We start from the raw sequence: 20,260 nt of genomic DNA on the forward strand, positions 1-20,260 counted from the left end.
AGTTATTTTCCGTGTCTTGCATCCAGATTCATTAGGTTAATTGTCTTCAGCTGTGTTTTCACCTGTTTCCCATTTCCTTCATAACCTCGTGTGTTTATATTGTATGAGTCTCCCTCTGTCCACTGTTGCCTTTGTTTTGTGCTTTTTTAATACTTTAAAGTATTCCACATTAAAGCTGCACTTCAAGTTTATTTGGGTCCATATCCTGCCCATTAAACTTTTGATGTTGCTGCGTATCTGAAATGATTGAATATCATCAGCTTTGTTATCATAATATCTCTCTGCTAGTTTCACTATGGCTGGACAATCTTGACTGCTCTTTGCATGTATAGATAAAGTAAAAGAAAAAATACAGCACACCTCGCTGTGACATTTTATTAATTCTGTTTGTATATATGCAGTAGAACAAGATATACCTGGAGGACTGAACAGTTTAAAAATGGATACAATACTACAAAAATACCCAATGAAATGCCCGAGAATGATATGTGTCAATGCTGGATTCTATGTTACAAACCATCACTATAAATGTCTTAACTTGTAAGCAGTAGTCTTACGGGCAGCTGAGATGGAGACAAATCTAACTGACTTGTGTACCTTTAGTAACAGCAATTCGTGAAAAGTGATGACATCTATATGGTATTTGGGTAAAACATCAGAATATAAAATAATAGTAGTACCTCTAAAATGTACCTGAGTACATGCAAAGTTTCTTAGCAACAGAGTTACAGTAGCAGATAAGCTGCCTTTAAGATCAAAATAAAAGAAAACAATTACACGAAGGCTCTTGAAACTCTTGAAAACACCAGATGATATGAAGATTTCTGGAGAAGAGAGTTTCTGTTCCACACCCTACGATCTTTTTATCTTCATCCTCTTCAGTCTTAGGAGCTCACGAGGATGAGCACATATTGGCTTTTCATAGCCCTTTAGGTAAAGCCTGTGGATGCACAAGAAAACACGATTATGTTTCAGTTTAAGATAATAACACAAATATTTATGTAACTCCGAGTAAGATCAAATAGAGATAGAATCTGGTGACAAAGTTTATTTCTTGATCAGTCTTGATCATTATAAAATTCATACAGTAGAGATTATCGGTGCATGTTATGTTATCGATGATCATGTGACGATCAAAATTACCCGTAACCTGTGGTTAAACTAATCGGATGAGTAATTTTAACACTTACACAAGTGCTTTGATTTCACATTCGCCGTTGCTTTCCTGCATCTCCCATCTTTTAATGTTCATCAGTGTCCGTGGCCGGATTTTTTTCTTTGTATGTAAGCAGCATTTTGGAATTCCAGCTGTAATGTGAGATTAAAACCAAAATATGGAAATTACATTATGTTTTCTTTGATTAAAAAACGTATATAGAGATCATTTTCTTCCATGATAGTTACTCTGAGGATGTGCGTCCTTACTAACATTGCTCCAAAAAGAAACAAAAAAACCCCCTTAGTCTAAACATTCATGTTTTTACAGACCAGTTACCGATGTCTACTTTTTCCCGAGAGCAGAGCGCGTTTTTTGGAACACCATGAAACAGAACAGAGCTCAGCATTTTGTATTGTGCAATGGTGGTTGTGGTTAAACTGAGCAGATGAGTCAGCTGAACGTTAACATGCTGAAACAAATTTTTATTGGATTTTTTATTGGAATAATTTCAGGCCAAAACAGACAACTGTATTCATCTTATCTTGACTTCAACATTAATGTGCTTGCCAGACACATGCCCTTTTCTCTCAAAACAGCTTTAAATGTGAGCTCATTTATTTATTTAGGATGTACCTGGTGTATGATCTGTGAAGCGCCAGTACTCTCTTGGTTTTTGCATGTGTGTTTGCTCTGAGTGTCCTTACCTTCACTGGAGGTGATGGCCAAAATGCACAGACAAACAATCACAAGGACAACTTTCACATCCATGATGGCAGAGCAAGTTTGGGGAGGAAACGTGTCCTTGGTGTTTAAATACTGACACATACTGTATCTGCGCACCCACCCACCAACACTGAGACGTGTGTGAACATGTACTTTAACCAGTCAGTAGCTCTTTGAAAAAATCATGTTGCCAAAATCACAACAGTGATAAAGGTAAATATAAAGTTTATTGGACAGTACTCGAATGCTTTATAAAAATTCATCTTACTTTCACCTTTACCTCTGTGCTTAAACTATCAGTGAACAGCAGGCTAATGTATTGTCCACAAGTTCAGACATGTGTAATAACGATTATTTAAACAGAATCTGACTCATGGAAATTTAATTAGAGAAAATGAATGCCACACAAAGACATAAGAAAGAATATGGGTCACTTTTAAAAGGTTAAAAGGAATGTCGTGCACCTTTTTCTTTTTTGGAGAACTAGACAGCAGCAGTGACATGCAGGAACGGGTCTGGGCCAGACATAGCTCCAGGCCCCTGCGGCACCTTTAGAACAGCTCAACTAAGTGAGCTATAGTAACACACCACAGTGTGTGGTTGGTGTTTTTCTTCTTCTTCTTCTTCTTCTTCTTCTTCTTCTTCTTCTTCTTCTTCTTCTTTTTTAACATTTTATCAAATACCTCTAGTATGTGGAAACTATTTGGAGTAGGTCATATTTTTCCAGAGCTTCAATATAAGTGAATAGCAGAGGCCAGTTTCCTTTTTAAAGGGATTTCTCAAGGAATGGTTTCCTGCAACCAACATTTATGAAAGACACTTCCCGAAATGACTGAATGTGGTTGGCAAAAGCAGCTTTGCTACCATGATGTAATTTTATTTAAGCTTAACATGGAAGCTACTTGTCATAAAAGGTCGTGACACCAGGTAGTACAAGATTTTTGATTTGACTTCCTGACACAACCTTGTCTCTAGTTGGAACTGAACCAGCAGCCCTTCTTTTGCCAAGCAACTGTGTTAACTACTACACTATCAAGCTGCGTGCTGGTAGTCTAATGATGGCTTGATGATCATAACTACTATATATTTGCAGATTAATAGAAAACAAAGTAAAAGAAAAATAGACATCACACTTTACAGTGTTTTAAAAAACATCTATTTGCATCAGCGCAGTGGTACAAGATATAGTTGCATCATTAAACAGTTTAAAAAGTTTTAGTACACTGTAAAAAAATACTCCATTACTTCATATTCTATTACATGCAAACCTATGTTTTTTCTTACATATAGCATAATACACTTAAAGTAGCAACTCAGAAGTAGGATGGTGTCTGTCAATGTAAAACTAAAATATAGTAGCAGAAGTAATGTGATATTACTGTACTAATGCCTTAACATGTAAGCAATGTTGCTGCAGGCAGCTGAGGTGGAACTAAATGATATTTATTACATAATAAAAACTCTGAAAAACACCTTTTGTGGGAAACATGACACACGAACATCTGGAGAAGACGTTTCTTTCGCTCCTTGTCCTAGGAAGGACGTCGGCGCGCCATCTGGTCCTTTATTTTCAGAATGGTCTTCAGTTTTCGCTTCACATTGGGATGAGCACATACTGGCTTTTTGAAGTTCTTTACATACAGTCTGTGGATGCACAAGGAAAAGCAATTAAATACAAATATTAATGTAACCTGAAGTAAAAGGTATTAGCTTACAGTTTGATTCCGGATCATTATTTAACTGAAACTGTGCAGCTGAGGAATGCATGATTACATGAATTATGTATCATGTAATAACTACAAAATTACCTGTAACCTTTTGGAAAATTAGTTTTCAACACTTACACTAGTGCTTGGATGTCACAGGCACTGTTGCTTTCCTGCATCTCCCATCTTTGAACGTTCATCAGTATTCGTGGCCGGATGTCACTCTTTGTATTTATGCAGCATTTTGGAATTCCAGCTGTAAGGTGAGATTATAACCAAATGTAATGTATGTTTTTATGGAGCCTCATAAAACTGAACAGGATTAAACATTTCATGTCATGTAACAGTGGTCATTGTTAAACAGATAAGAAGCATTATACAAAATGTCTTTAAAAACACTGTATGAACACTAAAATTATTGAAAAAACAGACATATGTTTTCATCATTTCTAAACTTTAGGAGGAATGTGGTAATCACACACCTGCACACATAAAGAGCTCTGTCAATTTATTTACTTATTTTGGATGCACCTGATGTATAAATCAGTGCATATTCAGTCCAAATGTCCCCTTGATTTTGCCAAATGTATTTGGCCTGAGTGTCCTTACCTTCACTGGAGGTGATGGCCAAAGTGCACAGACAAACAATCACAAACCCAACTTTCACATCCATGATGGCCGAGCAAGTGTGGGGAGGTAACGTGTCTTTGGTGTTTAAATACTGACACAGAGGTCCTGCACATGCCTGTGCACACACCTACGAAGATCCAGAGAAGCACATGTGAACATCTGCTAGCGTCTCTTTGAATGGAACTCGGTAATTAAAATGCATTGAAAGGGTATTAGTGTAGTATTGGTATTAGTAAAGTATTTACGAAAAGAAAAGTTACTTTCGTTTCCAGCTTAACTCTTTGTTCAAACAGTCAGTGCTCATAAATACAGGTATGATGCGCCAAGGCAGGCTCTGACAGGTTTAATCACCACTCTTTGAACAGAATCTTACTTGACTGATTGATATGAAATTTTAAAAAAATGGACGACACACCCAGAGTCAACATTCAATACAGTTCACTGCTAAAGGTCAAATTAGAACACAAAGAACGTCAGATTTCAGTCTTTTCAGGGATATTTTCCAAGTCTGGGGACAAATTAGGATGTGCGATTAGCGCAAAGCTCGGTAATAACATTTAATAACTGTTTAATTTTGTTGTTAAGAGTTCAAGTGGCACTTTGAAGTACTGATCATGCAGGAAACTTGACACTTTTTACCCTTTAATGAATGCGCATGAGCAAGATTGTGTCGATGAACTCAGCTTTTGGGCACACAAATAAATAAATAAATAAATGAATAATGCACAGTTAAGTCATTTTAAAAGTGTCGTCCTGTTTTCCAACCTCTTTAGAGCCAAGGTTCATTGTGTACCCAGGTGTGGTTTTCAACTCTTACGTGTTGTGCAATTTAACTGAGCGTGCAAGCATACAGTATAATTACTGAGAAAAAAAAGAAAAGAAAAACATGCTGAAAGGAATTCTTCTGGTTGCACCAATGTCAATGAGTGACTTCTTGGCAGTTTATTTTAGAGGTGGGAACATTAGTAAGTCAGTAGGAGTCATAACTGACAAATAAAAATGGTGTCTGTAGGATGTTTGCGCTTGATTTGCACTTTTGATCCAATGGCTAATAGCTCCCCAATACCACCTAAGGCCTTTGAATCGCAGCACTTTATGATTTATGGGATCTTGCTTCCCAACTGTCTTTGCCTTTGTGACATAGATGTATTGACTGAGGTTTGAATCTCTCTGACATGTTTTGTTCCGTGAATGAGATCTGGAGGATTTGCTTTGGTTTTAATGATAAGCCTCTGTAGTCTAGTGCGACTCCTCTGTTTAGCTAATGAAAACAGTGTTCAGTAACCAAAGTCTACAAAATACATCATTTGTTAACCACGAATGAGAATGTGTTGAACTAGCTAAAGATAAGGGATGATTCACACATTCACTCTTGAAGCACTTTATTTGTGTCAGTTCCATGGCCAATTTAGTATTGTCATTTAACCTTACAGACATGTCTTTAAACTGTGGGAGGAGGCTGGAGTATCTGGAGGAAATCCACGCAAGGCACAGTGAGAACACACATACTCCACACAGACAGGCCCCGACTGATATTTGAACCAATCATCTTCTTGCTGTGAGGTGACAGTGCATGACATTGTCACCCACGTGTAGGTTCCCCTTGTGCTACTAAAACAGCTCCGAGCTGTTTTGTCATCATGGTGTGACAGTGGCCGGGGTCTGAAACCTGGGGAATTGGCAGCAGGTCTATTTGTATCTGTGGGTTTTGAGGCGTCTCCTTCAAAGTGTGGAGCACAAGATGAGTCACACATAAAATGACTTTCCAAAAGTTTAGGATTTTTGACGTGCCACACAGGTATTGAGTCAATCAAAGAACATAACTGTCAAAATCTGGGAGGTCCTGCAGCTAGTGCCAGCTGGATTGAAAAACAGTGCAGACAAACTGCCAGCACATACAGATTTGGCAGCAAATTAGCATTCACACAGACGGGAGTCTGATAGTTAGAAACCACTATCTTTCATCTACGCAAATTATACATGTTGGTACACAGTGCTGAGTTACTGTATATGGTTGGAGGATATGAATGCGTCAATGCAGTCAGTTTATGTAATTCCTTGAGCAGCTAATCTGTGTGCAAAACAGTTTTGATCGAAACTGATCAAATTACAGCAATTACCATTCCTGATTGCTCTGTGGTTATTGTTGTGGTTCCTTTGACTGTCGCTTTCTTTCGCACACTCAAAAGTATTCTGGGAAATGAGGAATCAGAAGAGCCTTTTTGGCATTCTTTCATTCTGTATTGTTTCTCCCATTTTTAATATACAACAATATTTCTACTACACAAGAAGCAACTGATCAAGCATTGACATTCTGCTGTTTTACCCGGATGCCTGTATCAACTGTAATCTTTAACCTCTGACTTATTTACAATGTGCTCTACTATATCTCAGTTTTGAAATTGGAGCTCTCGGGTGTCTTCTTATAGAGAATAAACTTTGTTTACAGTATGTGCATTAGTATATACATTTTTTAGGGGGGAGCACACATGAAACCTAATGTTTTCCTATCAATTAATGTGGTTCTTCTCCCCTTGTATTTTTAGCCCAGCTAATCAGAAAGACACTTCAAACAGAAACAGTAACAGAACCAAGAAAATGTAAATTGTTCAGAGTTCAGATCCCAAGGCTTATAGTGGAACATGGATGAACTTCATTTCTGTTGCAGTTCCAGGTCTTGAGCAGCAGATGGACGCCCACACATAAAATATCAGTACTCATTCTGTCCTCTGGCAGCCACATGGAGAAGACGCATCAGCAGCTCTGTTGGTGAGCTTCTTGCAGAGCCGTGGACTGGATCTGTGGCCTCTGTCTCTCCCAGGCAGTCAGAGTCCACCATACAGCCCTCTGAAAAGAAGAAAAATAAGAAATGAAGTTCATATCTTACATGTCAACATGTCAATCAATCAGACCAGTTCGTACCAGAATTGCAGCAGAATCCAGAAATAGCGCAGTGCCCTCCCTCGGACCCACAGGATCTCCCTCCTGCCTGGCAGGGGGTGAGCAGGTAGTTCTCCTCCACACAGTGAGCTGTTTCTGGGGAGCCAAGCAGGCAACCGAAACCGTCCCCACAGCAGATACTGGGGCCAAAGCAGCGGCCCCTGTCTCCAGGGCCACAAGACTTGCACTGGAGGAGAATGGAATTGAATTTAGCAGTATTATTTTCTGTTATATTATATCATATTACAAGACCAATGATACTTTCACGTTCTTTTCCATCTTGGATTCAACAAAATCAACATTCATTGCATTGCCTCAGCAGAAGAATTATAGCAATATGAGCATGCGAAATAAGTCACAACCATTTTCTTTCCTACAGTCTCTCACTGTAAATCAGTATTTTTTAAACTACATGAGTAATATCTAATTTGTGACTTTAAAAAAGGTTCAATTGAGTTGGTGTTATTTTTTTAAACCTTTCCATAAGTGACTTTTATTTTTTATCAGTATGATTTCTCTTCCGTTTTTATTAAAATCTGATATATCCAGTAAACCACTCACATTTTGATCCCATAACATCCATTCCACGCTCGGTTTCCCTTATTTAAAGGCTGCTTAGCATTCCTTTAATTTTGTGAATTGCTGGACCGTTTTTTCTTGACCGTTTGTTCTAATGTTATAGGCTAAAGCCAATTTAGAATCAAACACAGCCAGTTAAAGAATAAGCATGCTGTCTTAGCAGAAAGAACAATGCTCACCTGTCTGATTCCAGTTTCAGTCAGCGCTCGCTTCCCTCCTCGGGGGCAGTTCTGGATGTAGCAGGCGGAGGAGAACGCAAGGAGTCCTAGGACGCACAGGGGGAACAAGGAGTGAGGCATCGCTGTCGGTTTGGAGTGAGCGCCGCGCTGCACCTGTGTGTCCTCCGCCGGTGTGGATGTCTGTCTGGTACTGCGGTCATTTCTCACTTATAAGCAGATGGACATGTTTGACAAAGCGATTGATTCCTGACGTCACTTTCGTCCCCGTTGCGCTCTCTCCGCAGGGATGCGCGCCCGAAGGCCACCGGCGTGCGCGCGACGCGTGCGCGAGAGGTCGCCACAGATGTGGCTCTGCATCGGATGTGTGCCATCTAACAAATCTACACAAAAACAGACACGACAGCAGAAGATACAATTTCTGTATTCAGCACTGCGCCTATTTGTAATAACTTTGAATAATTTCACCCCCGCTTTGACTGACACACTGAAAACAATTTATTAGCCCAAATTAACCGCAATGAGGGGGAATAATGAAGAACATTTAATGATCATGCACAGTTCGTCACTGTGTGTAGTTTTCACTTTTAGATTAAGACAAATGTGGTAGCATCATGACAACAGAGGTCACACAAATTATGTTCCAGACTTAATGTAAAACTAGTGGGTGTAATGATGCTAACCAGAGTAGCATTTTCAAATAAACATATTACACCTTGATTATTCCTTTCAGCGTCTTGTTGCATGCTCGGGGTTGCATCTCTCTTATTAGCTGTTGTTATACTAATCCGCAGTTAAATGAGAAATGGCAAAACTGAGCATCAAAGGCTGCAGGTCCAGGTGTGAAGCTCTTTAATTAGAGTCACAGCATTCAAAGCTCATCCTTCAGTGAATCTAAATCTCATTAAACTTTACAGTACTCCAAAGAAAAAGAAAAAGTTTTACAGAATTTACTTTCAAACATTTCTCTCATGATCTGCGGCAGCAGATCGAGTGGAGCAGAGAGAGGACTCAAAGGCAGACACCGGCTTTAACAGAAGGCGAGCAGTTTATTCAGAGCGTTTGGCAAAACGGTACAAAAATAAGAAATGCAAATTTTCGTGAAAACATAAACTGCAACAATAGGAACATGGAGACACAGGGGGTATGCGAACAGACGCTCTGACAGAGGAAAACAGAGACAATAAATACAGTGAGGGGTGATCAGGGGAGTGAAAACAAATGGGACCACAGCAGGAAGAAATAGGACATAACGAGACAGGAGACGCAGCAGTGAACGCAACACATAAGAGACAAGAACTATCAAAATAAAACAGGAAGTAGCTCGAACACCGAGACCCAGACAAACAGGACTATAGGAGGCCCTAAAGTGCCAAAATCAAAATAGAGACATGACTAAGACTCAGTGAAAAAATGTCTGTCATTAAATACATGAAAGTATCAACAATAAATACTCTTTCATGTATGTATTTATTTTACTTTACAAAAATTTCTGTGTATTTTTTTTACAACTATCTCTAGGTTTACAGAGAATGATCCAATAAGCGAAAATAGTGAGCTCCACTGAGCAGCAGTTCTCTGGGTGAACATGCCATGTTGACACCAAACGTGAGAGGAAAATAGCCAGACTGGCTTGAGCTGATAGGGGAGCAGCAAGAATTCAAATTAGAGTTGATTAAACGCAAGGTATGCAGCAGAGCACCTCTGTAAGCACAACAGATGCAGAAGACCACACCGGGTCCCACCCTTGTCAGCTGAGAACAGGAAAATGGGCGAACGTTTCCTGATCACTCTCAATTTCTACTGATTGTTGGATCATAATTTGACATAAACAACATGTAAACGTAGCTCCATCCTGGCTCTTTTTTCACATGTAAGGGACATTGTTCTGGCACAATTTGGGCCCTTCAGCACCAGTTGAGCAATATTTAAATGCCACAGCCTATTTGAGTATTGCTCCTGACCATGTCCATCCCATTATGAAGGGATGAAGTCTCTACCCACAAGCCATCGGGCTACTGAATTGCTGAAATATTGGACAGTTTATTTTGCACAATCACTATACACACTGTACTTTTATATGCCACTATCTCTGCACTACAGCTGCTACAGTATTTCAGTATTCTGTATTTATTTATTGTAGTCTTTTTTATAAATATATATTTTCTTTATTTTTATACTTTTTCTTATTTATATCTAGGCATTACTTATGCGCAACATTGAGAGGGCTCTGAGCCTAAGAATTCCATTACTGGTAGTTATGTGCCATTATTTCCTGTATATGACAAATAAAACCTTAAAACACGTGACGACATGGCACCTGGTAGTTACAGAGTGTACCTAAGAAATTTTCTGTTAAAAGTAAATGGTTGTTTCCAGTGAAGAATTACCAGAGAGAATACATTTCTCACATTTTTCAGATTAATCAATGCTAATATTAATTTTCTTAGTATGTTTTCATTCATTTAGTGGTATAATAACTGATCTATTAAGTCACATGTTTATATATTTGTATTTGTATTTATGGCAGTTTTAGTCTTCTGCAGAAATTTCTTGATGCCTCTAATACGGTGTATAATAAGAAAAGTTTACAAATAATAAGAGTTCACAACATAAGCAAAGTTTTTGTCTAATAAGTGTATAAAGTCAGTGACTTTGACTAATACAGTGTGATTCAGTATCATTTAAGCACTTTAACTACCACTTGTATCGGAAACAGTGAAGCCCATGTCTTCATTTCACATGCAGAACTGACTCCTGTCTTTTCTCTTACTGAGCGGATACAGGATCACGACCTTGATTAAGCTTAATGCTGTCAAGGAAAGCAACATACAGATTATGCTATTTGTGATGGTGAACACCAACTAAATACTGTTTGCCTCACATTTCTCCGTTTAACCCTTCTGTGCACAATAACTCAGGCTTGTAAAGGGTAATTAGCTTCAAGAGTTCAGAGGGTAGTGAAAGAACACGTGGGCAAGGAGGAGGTGCAGCCTCCTAACGTAAAACTGCTCCTTAAAAAGAAACCTGAAACCTAATGTAATCTAGTGTCAGTATTTCATACTACCTGAAATACCAACATAAAGGTTATTGTTATTATCACATAAATATATTTAGAACTAGTACATGATGTGTCTGGATGTTCTTATTATTCCATCTTCTGCCTGCGTTCACCCATTTAAGACAGCAAAACAAGGCAAGGAACAGAGATAAGGACAAAGAACACATGACATCAGGAGGTCAGCTGAACACGACACTGTCTCCTTCTTCACAATGACCACATAACCTTGGTTGGACTCAATTTCTACTTAAATTCTTTTGGTCTCCTGCTTCTGTGCCCAAACATTTTCTAGTCAAATGCATCCACGCAGAGAGCGGCCACACAAAGACTGCAGACCCAAGGCTGCAAGTACACTTCAGCGCTTGATGAAAAGAAAGAAAGAGGGGGTGGAGGAGATAAAGAACAGGACTTTATCCACACTATATTTTTTACAATATTTGCAAAGGTCTTTGCTTTCAGAGATGTCCTTTCCTGATCTGTGGAGATTAATAAAACAGGCCTGTGTGATCTGATATTGTGACAATATGAGTGTAAGAAGATGTGAAGAAATACAATTCACTGCTAGATCTGAGGTATCTTTAATCCACGTGAGCAAAAATATACAAAATAATACAATAAAACAACAAATGAGAAACAGACAATTTAACAGGAGTGGTTGTGAAAACAGTAGTTATAACGTGACAAATAGACTTACAGTGTAAAGACGTCATGCTTACAAAAAGGGTAATAAGGTACTGTCAAGAAAAGTTAACGGTCCATAAATAAAATCCCGAATTTCCAGTTGCAAATTTTTTCTTTTTACTTAAACATCTGGAATACAATCATGTCTTCAATTTGTAAGTGTCGGTTGGATTCTTATGCTATGTTAGTGATGCACCCGTGTGATGAGGGCACGTGGGGTGGGATGTTGGCAGGTTGGGCACACAATACGATTGGATGTTGATGTAGTGGCCGACCTCAGAGGATTGGCTTCCTTCTGCACGCAGGCGCGGCACAGCAAGTGACCACAGCTCAGACGGTAGACGGATGATGCTGAGGTGGAGTAAAGGGACACAGAACAGGAACACGCAGAGCACATCTTCTCACCTATTAAGGAAAGATGGGGCGAGGGAGAATCACTTAATATTCACTTAATTTCAAACAAACTTTAAATACTTCTGCCATAAAATTTTAAGCAATGTTCTGTAGCCAGGTAGCATTTGGGGCACTGTTTATTATATTAAACCAATTTAAATGAAGTCAAACTGATTTGGATATAAGGTCACTCAGAGTGCTTTACAAAGGGAGAGCAATACAGAAAAACATTTAAAGAATGTAAATGCAACTCTGGTTAAGCATTGAATGAGAAAGCGTGACAGCACTCTAGAAATTTAACACCATGTTTGTTTTGTCTTTTGTGGTAATGATCAGCAGGGAAACAATAGACATCTGGTTCTTATGTTACAAATGTATCTAGTAAAACTGAACACTTGCATTTCTCCCACTTCACTGGCGCTTTAAACTTGAACATAGGCTCAAGGTTTGTTTTTTCAGTATTTGTTTCTCCACTGTAATAACACAAAATTGAGTTATTCAGAGGTAAGCAGCAGTGAAGTGGTCGGAAAAATTTCTATGTATGGTTTCACACCTCTGTTTTATTTCTAACTGACATGAATCAAGACTGACTACACCAAAAACAAGATTTCTAAACAACTTCTCCAGATTTCTTTATTATATTTCAACAGTCATATACTTTGGGAATAGTATTTACTCAAATGTATCAGAGGGTGCAAATCCTACCTGTAGAACTGCTCAGGAAGCCTGAATTCTGGCGCTGTTGGGTGGTATTCAGCGTTTCAGAGTCAGGACTAACCCGCTTCTGGGGCAAATTTGAAGTGAAGGAGGGCCGGCCCTGCAGGGCAGAGAAGAGGGCCTCATCCAGACTAGCAGATAAACGCTGCTCGTGGGAGCTGCAGCTCGGAACTGAAGGTGCACAATGAGGAAGCAAACGTGAAGACAGCAGAGAAGTCAACAATCAAGACAAACTGAAAAAATGGCATGGATATGGTTTAGATCAGGGATGTCAAACTTATTTTACATGTCGGTCCACATACTTTGATCTTAAATGGGCCAAACCAGTAAAACTCCAGAAAAGAAGTTTAACTACATGTTCCAAAAGCCATCCAATTGGCTGGATTGGGCCAATTCTGGTCCCTGGGCCTTGTGTTTGACACCCCTGGTTTGTATGTTTACATGTTATACTCACCAGAAACTGCATCACTTTTTAGTTTTTTTGTTTGGAGTTCCCTCTCAGGTGTCAATGTGTCCTTGGATTCTTTGGAAATATCACTTAGATCTCGTTTCTTTCTCCTGTCTAATGCTGATTTATTACCTGTACTTAAAGGCTCAGCATCAGATGTGTGATTTTTATTATCTGACAAAGGTCCTGACCCTGCATCTTCTATCTTCACAGTCCTGTTTGTGATTCTGGTGTCAGCATTATATTCAGCAGCACCACTGTTTGAGCTTTTACTGAGACACAGAGAGCTCTGAGAATGTTCGTGTACTTTGGAGGCTAGAAGTCTTGAGGCCTGTGTATTGTCTCCTGTAACTCCTCTCCCCAACATCCCATCCCTCCTCGTCATTCCTTTCTGCAACAGGAAGTGGTCAATGCGACTTTTCAGTTGGGGGTTAGGAAGAGGTTGGGAAGTTGAAGTGAATGGTACACCGGTGAAAGGGTCATTTGGGGGTCTACCCCACATGGCTTCCCTCTTCTGGTACTCTTCCAGAGTGGAGTTGTCCACTGATACACCACTGGGCAGCAGCATAGGGAGCATCATTACTTCCTGTGTGAGTGGATCAAGGAATTCTTCTGGGATGGAATGACTACCAAAGTAAACGACATATTGGCACACATCAATACTTACATAATCTATAAAACCAACAGTATAGATGTGACAGCCCGATAATTAGTTCTACTACTTTTGAAATTACACAAATACCTTGGAGGTTCTTGCAGTCCCTGCTTGCTTTGTCTGATAGGAGGTGCAAAAAATGCAGGCTGTTGTAGCCGTCCTTCACTGGCCTCGTGGACTTTTTTGATCCTCTCCACTTCTTCTGCAGAGCAGCTGCGAGCAGGTTGTCCCCACACAGTCAAAGATTTCAGCCCCAGAGATGATGCTGCACCACCATAAGGCATGGTTACACGAAGCTTTGTCACAGCCCCGAGCGAGAGCAAACCTCGGCTCCATAGCTCCTCTTGCAGACAGTTCGCAGGTTGTGGAGGAGGCGAGGACAGAAACGGGGCCCTGGGGCAAAAATTTGAACGTGTGAAACAGACTTTGGTTTCCTCCTTTAGTTCGCAACGAGCCACCAGTTTAAACTCTGGCTCAGAATTGCTGGATTCCGTGTTTGTCTGATGTTTGAACATGCAGCCTCTTTTCTGAGGCTCACCTGGAGTCACTTCACTCCACTGCTGGGCCTGAAGACTCCACTGGTGGCCGTTACTCTGTTGAGATTTACTCTCGTGGTTTCGAAGTTCTCGTCTATTCGCTGCATTCTGATCTTTCGCCTGTAACTGTTTCTTTTGTGGAAAATCTTTGGTGCCTGTAGAAGGTAACGGATCAGAACTGGTGCTGATCTCCAGTTTCTTGCAAGCCTGTCCCCTGTCCATACCCCAGGGCCACAACTCCACATCCACCCTACACAGCTCCACCTGGAAACCAAACTTCAATGTCACCTTGAAGGAACAGAAGAAAAATGTGTAAGGTATGGATATAAACACATTACTATAATAATCATACCTAGTTTTTTTTTAAATGTGACTCTTACAATGCATTATGAATCCTCATCAAAATACAGGATATGTTCTCCATAAAAACTCAAATAAATAAATCATATTCAGGAAAGTTAAACTATCATATGACATCCCACAGTGGAGAATACCACAGTTCATTGCAACAATGTGGGAAAGTTTTTGTTTAAACTGACTGCTTTAAACATACAAATGTACCATCGCTGCCAGAGAAAAACATGATGGTAAGAACTACTAATCTCGATTTCTATGCACAAAGAGGCTGAACACACATTTCCTATTGAAGCGTGATTCATGAAGGGAACAATACATGCAGGTGTGTATGCACATTTAGTAAATCTGACTTTCCTTTTGAATGCCATTTTTGGCTTTTTACCCTTTTGTTGCATTTTTGGCTTATGTTACAAATACACTTTGGGTGCTCAGTCAGTGAGCGGTGCTTTCTATGAGGAAAAAAATAACCTGCACAGCTTTCAAATGAACAAAAGAGATGATATAACAGACTTAAGGAAAAGGAAGCATATTAAGACCTCTTTAGAACACCTACTGCATTCTGGTTTAAAGGGGTTCAAATCTTAAGCTTGTAACAAGAATAAAAATAAACTTTACAGTTGGATATCCGTGTTCAGCCCCATCAACATAATACTCTACATAATTAATGTTTGGAAACAAAAATACAGTCAAAAAGATGACAAAACAAACAAAAAACCATAGATAAAATATAATACATGAGATAGAATAGCTACTCTTCCTCAGTGTCTTCCTGACCTGCACATTTTCCCCAAATTCCCTGTTTTCAAGCGTTTATTATTTAAATAAAAGGTAGTGGTACTTTTTTCAGTACCAAATACTACTTCTACTGGTACCTATTATTTAATGAGACATATACACATTTTAGGAAAAAAATGCTGAGTGTCAAGTTCCAAAGTATGACAGTGAAATCTTACCTGTACAGGTGGACGAAGGAAATATTCCAGCTTAAAGCCGCGTCTGCGGAGGGCAGGGTCAGCTGATACAAGATTTGTGACATCATAGCCATCTGCACAAAGCTGGAGAAGAAAATTAAACTGGTGTCAGTGTTTTTCAGGGAAAGCTTGAAATTGAAAATGTACAGAGAAAAGCTACATTATGTTATAGTAATGTAGGATTGACTGCTTCTTGAGGCGACTGTCATGATTTAGCACCATAGAAATAAAACTGAATCGAACTGACAGCAGATATGAGAAAATTTGAAAACAATTACAGTACACATGCCTCACATGCTCATGAGAGAGTCATCACAAGGTTAAACATGGAAAGCTCATATGAAATGAGAACAAGCCATGTAAAAGACATAAATAAGGCACATGTGGAGTAAAAAAAACAAAGAAACTGTTTTCTTGAAGGTGATAACATTCATTTTTTTAATCCTGTGAGTGTGATGAAAAAGACAGCCATGATCGGATTAAAAAATACCAATGAAAAGAACACAAGGACGGTTGTGATTCAGTCTCCCACACAGCACTTTATCCCACCGGTTTTTTATTTATTTTTATTTTTACATCACTGTCCTCCACTTCCTGTGTCATTTTGCGTCTGTCTGCGCTGATTTGAACTGCTTATCTAAAAACATATCAAGCCTTTTCCTGGACTTTAAAAAACAAAAAATAAAATAGTTAAATAAAAAAAGAAAGGAGGGGAGGGGAGGGTACCTTTATGTGGCAGGTCTATAAAATATATCTCACCTTGTTACAATGAGCTGCCGTGTGAAAATGTGGCAAGCAGAGATTCACAACCATACTCTCCAATCTGTAAAGAGAAACAGTTTGTAGTTATGAACGTTTTCTGACGTCACTTACACAAAACTTATAGGTCACAGCAAAATGGGCCATTTAGTGAATAGAGCTCATGAACCCCAACTCAGAAGGTAAACATATATTTGCTGTGTTTACACTTCCATTTCATAATCATCTCTCAATAACGATTTTTAACACTAAGTTGAATGACCTGAGCTTAATTTTTCATTATAATAACATAAAATGGACATTTAGCAAAAGAGCCTGAACTTTGCATGCACTAACAATAAGCACAACAGGACGTGTTTGTTCTTTAAGCACAGGCTATTTAACATTTAAAGTCATACGTCATTGCAATTCCCAACAATATTATTATACAGTAAGTATTTATTACGATGAAGAGGAAAGACCCTGATTTGCACATATGTTTGAGCTGTATTTCAATTGAATTCAATAATTCATTTCTGACTGCCTCCAAGATAGGACTGAAATCATTAGTCAGTTAACAATAAGACACATGATTTAGCAGTTAATTAATTTATTAAAGGGAAAGCCAAACATTTCTCCTTCTTCATCTTCTTTCAACTGCTCCCTTTAGAGCAGGGGTCCCCAATCCCAGTTCACGAGGGCCAGTGTCCCTGCAGGTTTTAGATGTGTCCTTGATCCATCACAGCTGATTTAAATGGATAAATTACCGTCTCAGCTGTCTTGAAGTTCATTACCAGAGGCCTGGTAATGAACTAATCATGTGATTCAGGTGTGTTGACCCAGGGTGAGATCTAAAACCTGCAGGGACACCGGCCCTCGTGGACTGGGATTGGGGACCCCTGCTTTAGAGGTTGTATGCTGGACCACGTGCCTGCATGTCACCCCATCTCTAGCATCCTTCACTATCACGCCAACCCTCTGCATGAGCTATTTTATTACATCAAGAACCTTGTCTGTGGTCTTCCTCTTTTCATCCTTTGTGGAAGCTCCATCTTCAGCATACTTTGTGCAGTGTATCCACTATCCTTCCTCTGCACATGTCCAAAGGATCTCAGCCTTACCTCTTCAAACAGCTCAACCTGACCTGTTAATCTGATATAACTACTCTTACTCTTGTCCAAACATCATAGTCCACGTGGACTATGAGTGCAGATCGTTTTGACCTTCTCTATACTTCTCCATCAAACGGCTTCTCTGTCTTACATCACTTTACATTATAATGGGAGACACAGCCTTCAGCTTTCAGGCCCCTCTTCTGTGGAACCAGCTTCCAGTTTGGATTTGGGAGACATACATCCTTTCTACTATTAAGATTAGGCTTAAAACTTTCCTTTTTTATAAAGCATATAGTTAGGTTTGGATCAGGTGACTAAATCCTTCCTTAGTTATCCTCCCTGCTTGCTTGCTGCTACTACTGCACATTCACCTAATGTATATACTATATATATAATGTTCTTCCTCTACCCCCCCCCCCCCCCCATTTCTGCACATGTCAAGGAGCATGTCAGGTTACATTTCACTGTGTGTTATACTTGTATAACTATGCATGTGACAAATAAAGAACCTTGAACTTGAGTTACACTGCAGGTCTAGGCTGCTGGGGGATTCCCATGATACATTCAGCGTTTCTTCTTCAGTCACCTTTTTCACTCACTATGTGTTAATAGACCTATCTGCATTTAATTATTAATTATTATTAACCCCTGTCTCTCTTCCACAGCATGTTTCTGTCCTATGTTCATCAACTCAACCCCAACAGGTCATGGCAAATGGCTGCCCCTCTCTGAGATTAATCAAGTATTCTGATTCTGACTGGTTCCACTGAGGTTTCTTCCTGTTAAACGGGAAGTTTTCCTTCCCACTGTCGCCAAAGCTCTTTCTCATAGGGGGTCATATGATTTCTCTGTATTATTGCAGGGTTTTTATCTTACAATACAATGCGTCTTAAGACAACTTTCGTTTTGATTTAGCGCTTTATAAACGGAACTGACTTGAACTGAACGTCTGTGGTACTGATAAATAATGATGTATGATTTTTTTTTTCTCTCTGACCAGACGTTTAGTGGATAAATAACTTCAACTCGTACAATCATTATTAAGACAGTCGAAACAATCAGAATTAATAACAGTTCACCTATAGTTGAGTCAAAAACAGTTATCAACAACTATTCTGATTGTTTTCAATGTATGATCTAAAACAGACAAATCAATGTCTCTCCGTTTCTTGTAGGAAAATAACTAAACCGAGAACATCGCCACTTTTTCACCACTTAAGGATATTTTTAATACAAAGCTATTAATGACTGAACAAGAACGCAATCGTTTCAGGGACACTGTCAAACGTATCGCTGCAGCTTTTGGTTAGAATAGACTTGTAAAATAGATTTTACATGTAACTGAAAACTACTTGGTTACATGTAAAATCTGTTATGAATTCAGCTGTATTCTAACCAACAGCTAACAATGAGCTAATATTTAAACTTGGGTGAGACTGACACTGTTAACATTTCCACAGCAAACTAAACCAATGAAAATTAACTCACTTTGCTTGGTTGCTGACACTTGCCCGCTTTGAGTCTTTATTTTGCGTGTCTAATCATTAGGAAAAAAGCTACTAGCAGCGATCTGTTATTAGCCACAAAACAGCTACATAGCTTAGCCGGCTCAGCTACGGCACGCTGTAAGGGACATACTTCAAATTTCGTCAACAAAGTACATTATTAGTAAGCAGATTTTGAGTGGATTTAGCTGCCTGTTCATTAATACTTATGTGTTTCTTGCCATAGTTTGTACTTAAAGAAAGCCACTACAGACAATTACAATCTTTTTTATTTTTTATGCACTCTTTTTGAGTTTGAGGTTGTTGTTGTTGTTTTTTGTTTTTTTTTTGCCAACCACGAACTCTTCTATCAGGCTATCCATCCAATGTACTAACTACTCGAGGTGTTACTAACTACATCCTACGCAGGTAGAAAACATTCAAAACACTGCCACAGTTAAGTTTATTGTTTTGCTATACCTTTCTGCCAGTAAAGAATCAGTGGAACTTCCCAGTACATTTTTAAAGGTCATTTGTCATAGTGACTTTTTTCACCTCATGGCAAAAAATGATCCACATCAGTGGCACAATACATTTAACCTTCCAGTGTTATTTACACTTTATTTTGTATAATTTATGTCCTGATTAAATTAATTTGTTCCCCTTAGAAATAGATGGAAAATGATCGTTTTCAGTTTAATAACAGTGCTCCCTGATTTGTTGGGTCATGAACAGACATTCAAAATATTCTGTGAAAAACCTTTGACTCCAGTGTGTTAAAAGTAGATTTCAAAGAGAAGATTTTTTTTCGATCCTGAGATTCCAGTATTTGAAAATTATGCAAATGTAATCATAGATAACATAGATACTTATTTTTCTATATTTAAACCTAAAATATTAGAAAACTCTACATACAAATGTCAATAACTGAGTATGGACCTCTGATCCATAATTTTGTTGTACATGTACAATGACAGTAAAGGGCTATTCTATTCTATTCTGCTAATGGTGAGATGTTGTAATTAATTTTTTTTTTTACCTTATATCCATGAAATAATAATGGCAAGGCCTCTGCATTTTCCATCTAAAAGTGCTCTGTGTCCATCTAGTCCCTTTCACATATTGCATCCTCTATATGAAGGTCAGCAGAGTTGCTCATCTGTAAAAGCTGCAGCCTACTTCATTTCAAGG

The 20,260-nt window shown here is 38.9% G+C and overlaps 2 protein-coding genes across 2 annotated transcripts; both read right to left on the reverse strand.

Moving 5' to 3' along the window:
• Nucleotides 1-6,445: 6,445 nt before the first annotated feature.
• On the reverse strand, nucleotides 6,446-8,083 carry avp (arginine vasopressin). The gene is made up of 3 exons (XM_005741742.1): nucleotides 7,917-8,083; nucleotides 7,141-7,345; nucleotides 6,446-7,065 (listed from the first exon to the last, which is right to left on the reverse strand). The coding sequence occupies exons 1-3, from the start codon at nucleotides 8,034-8,036 to the stop codon at nucleotides 6,929-6,931; spliced, it is 462 nt and encodes a 153-aa protein (XP_005741799.1). The 5' UTR covers nucleotides 8,037-8,083; the 3' UTR covers nucleotides 6,446-6,928.
• A 3,453-nt stretch (nucleotides 8,084-11,536) lies between these two features.
• Nucleotides 11,537-19,203, reverse strand: ubox5 (U-box domain containing 5). Its single transcript, XM_005741741.1, has 7 exons — nucleotides 19,074-19,203; nucleotides 16,492-16,555; nucleotides 15,715-15,816; nucleotides 13,956-14,692; nucleotides 13,220-13,839; nucleotides 12,754-12,936; nucleotides 11,537-12,060 (listed from the first exon to the last, which is right to left on the reverse strand). The coding sequence occupies exons 2-7, from the start codon at nucleotides 16,543-16,545 to the stop codon at nucleotides 11,840-11,842; spliced, it is 1,917 nt and encodes a 638-aa protein (XP_005741798.1). The 5' UTR covers nucleotides 16,546-16,555; nucleotides 19,074-19,203; the 3' UTR covers nucleotides 11,537-11,839.
• Nucleotides 19,204-20,260: the final 1,057 nt, after the last annotated feature.

Source organism: Pundamilia nyererei, unplaced genomic scaffold (assembly GCF_000239375.1).
Source record: "Pundamilia nyererei isolate P.nyererei 1_Seehausen unplaced genomic scaffold, PunNye1.0 scaffold00113, whole genome shotgun sequence".
Lineage (NCBI taxonomy): Eukaryota > Metazoa > Chordata > Actinopteri > Cichliformes > Cichlidae > Pundamilia > Pundamilia nyererei.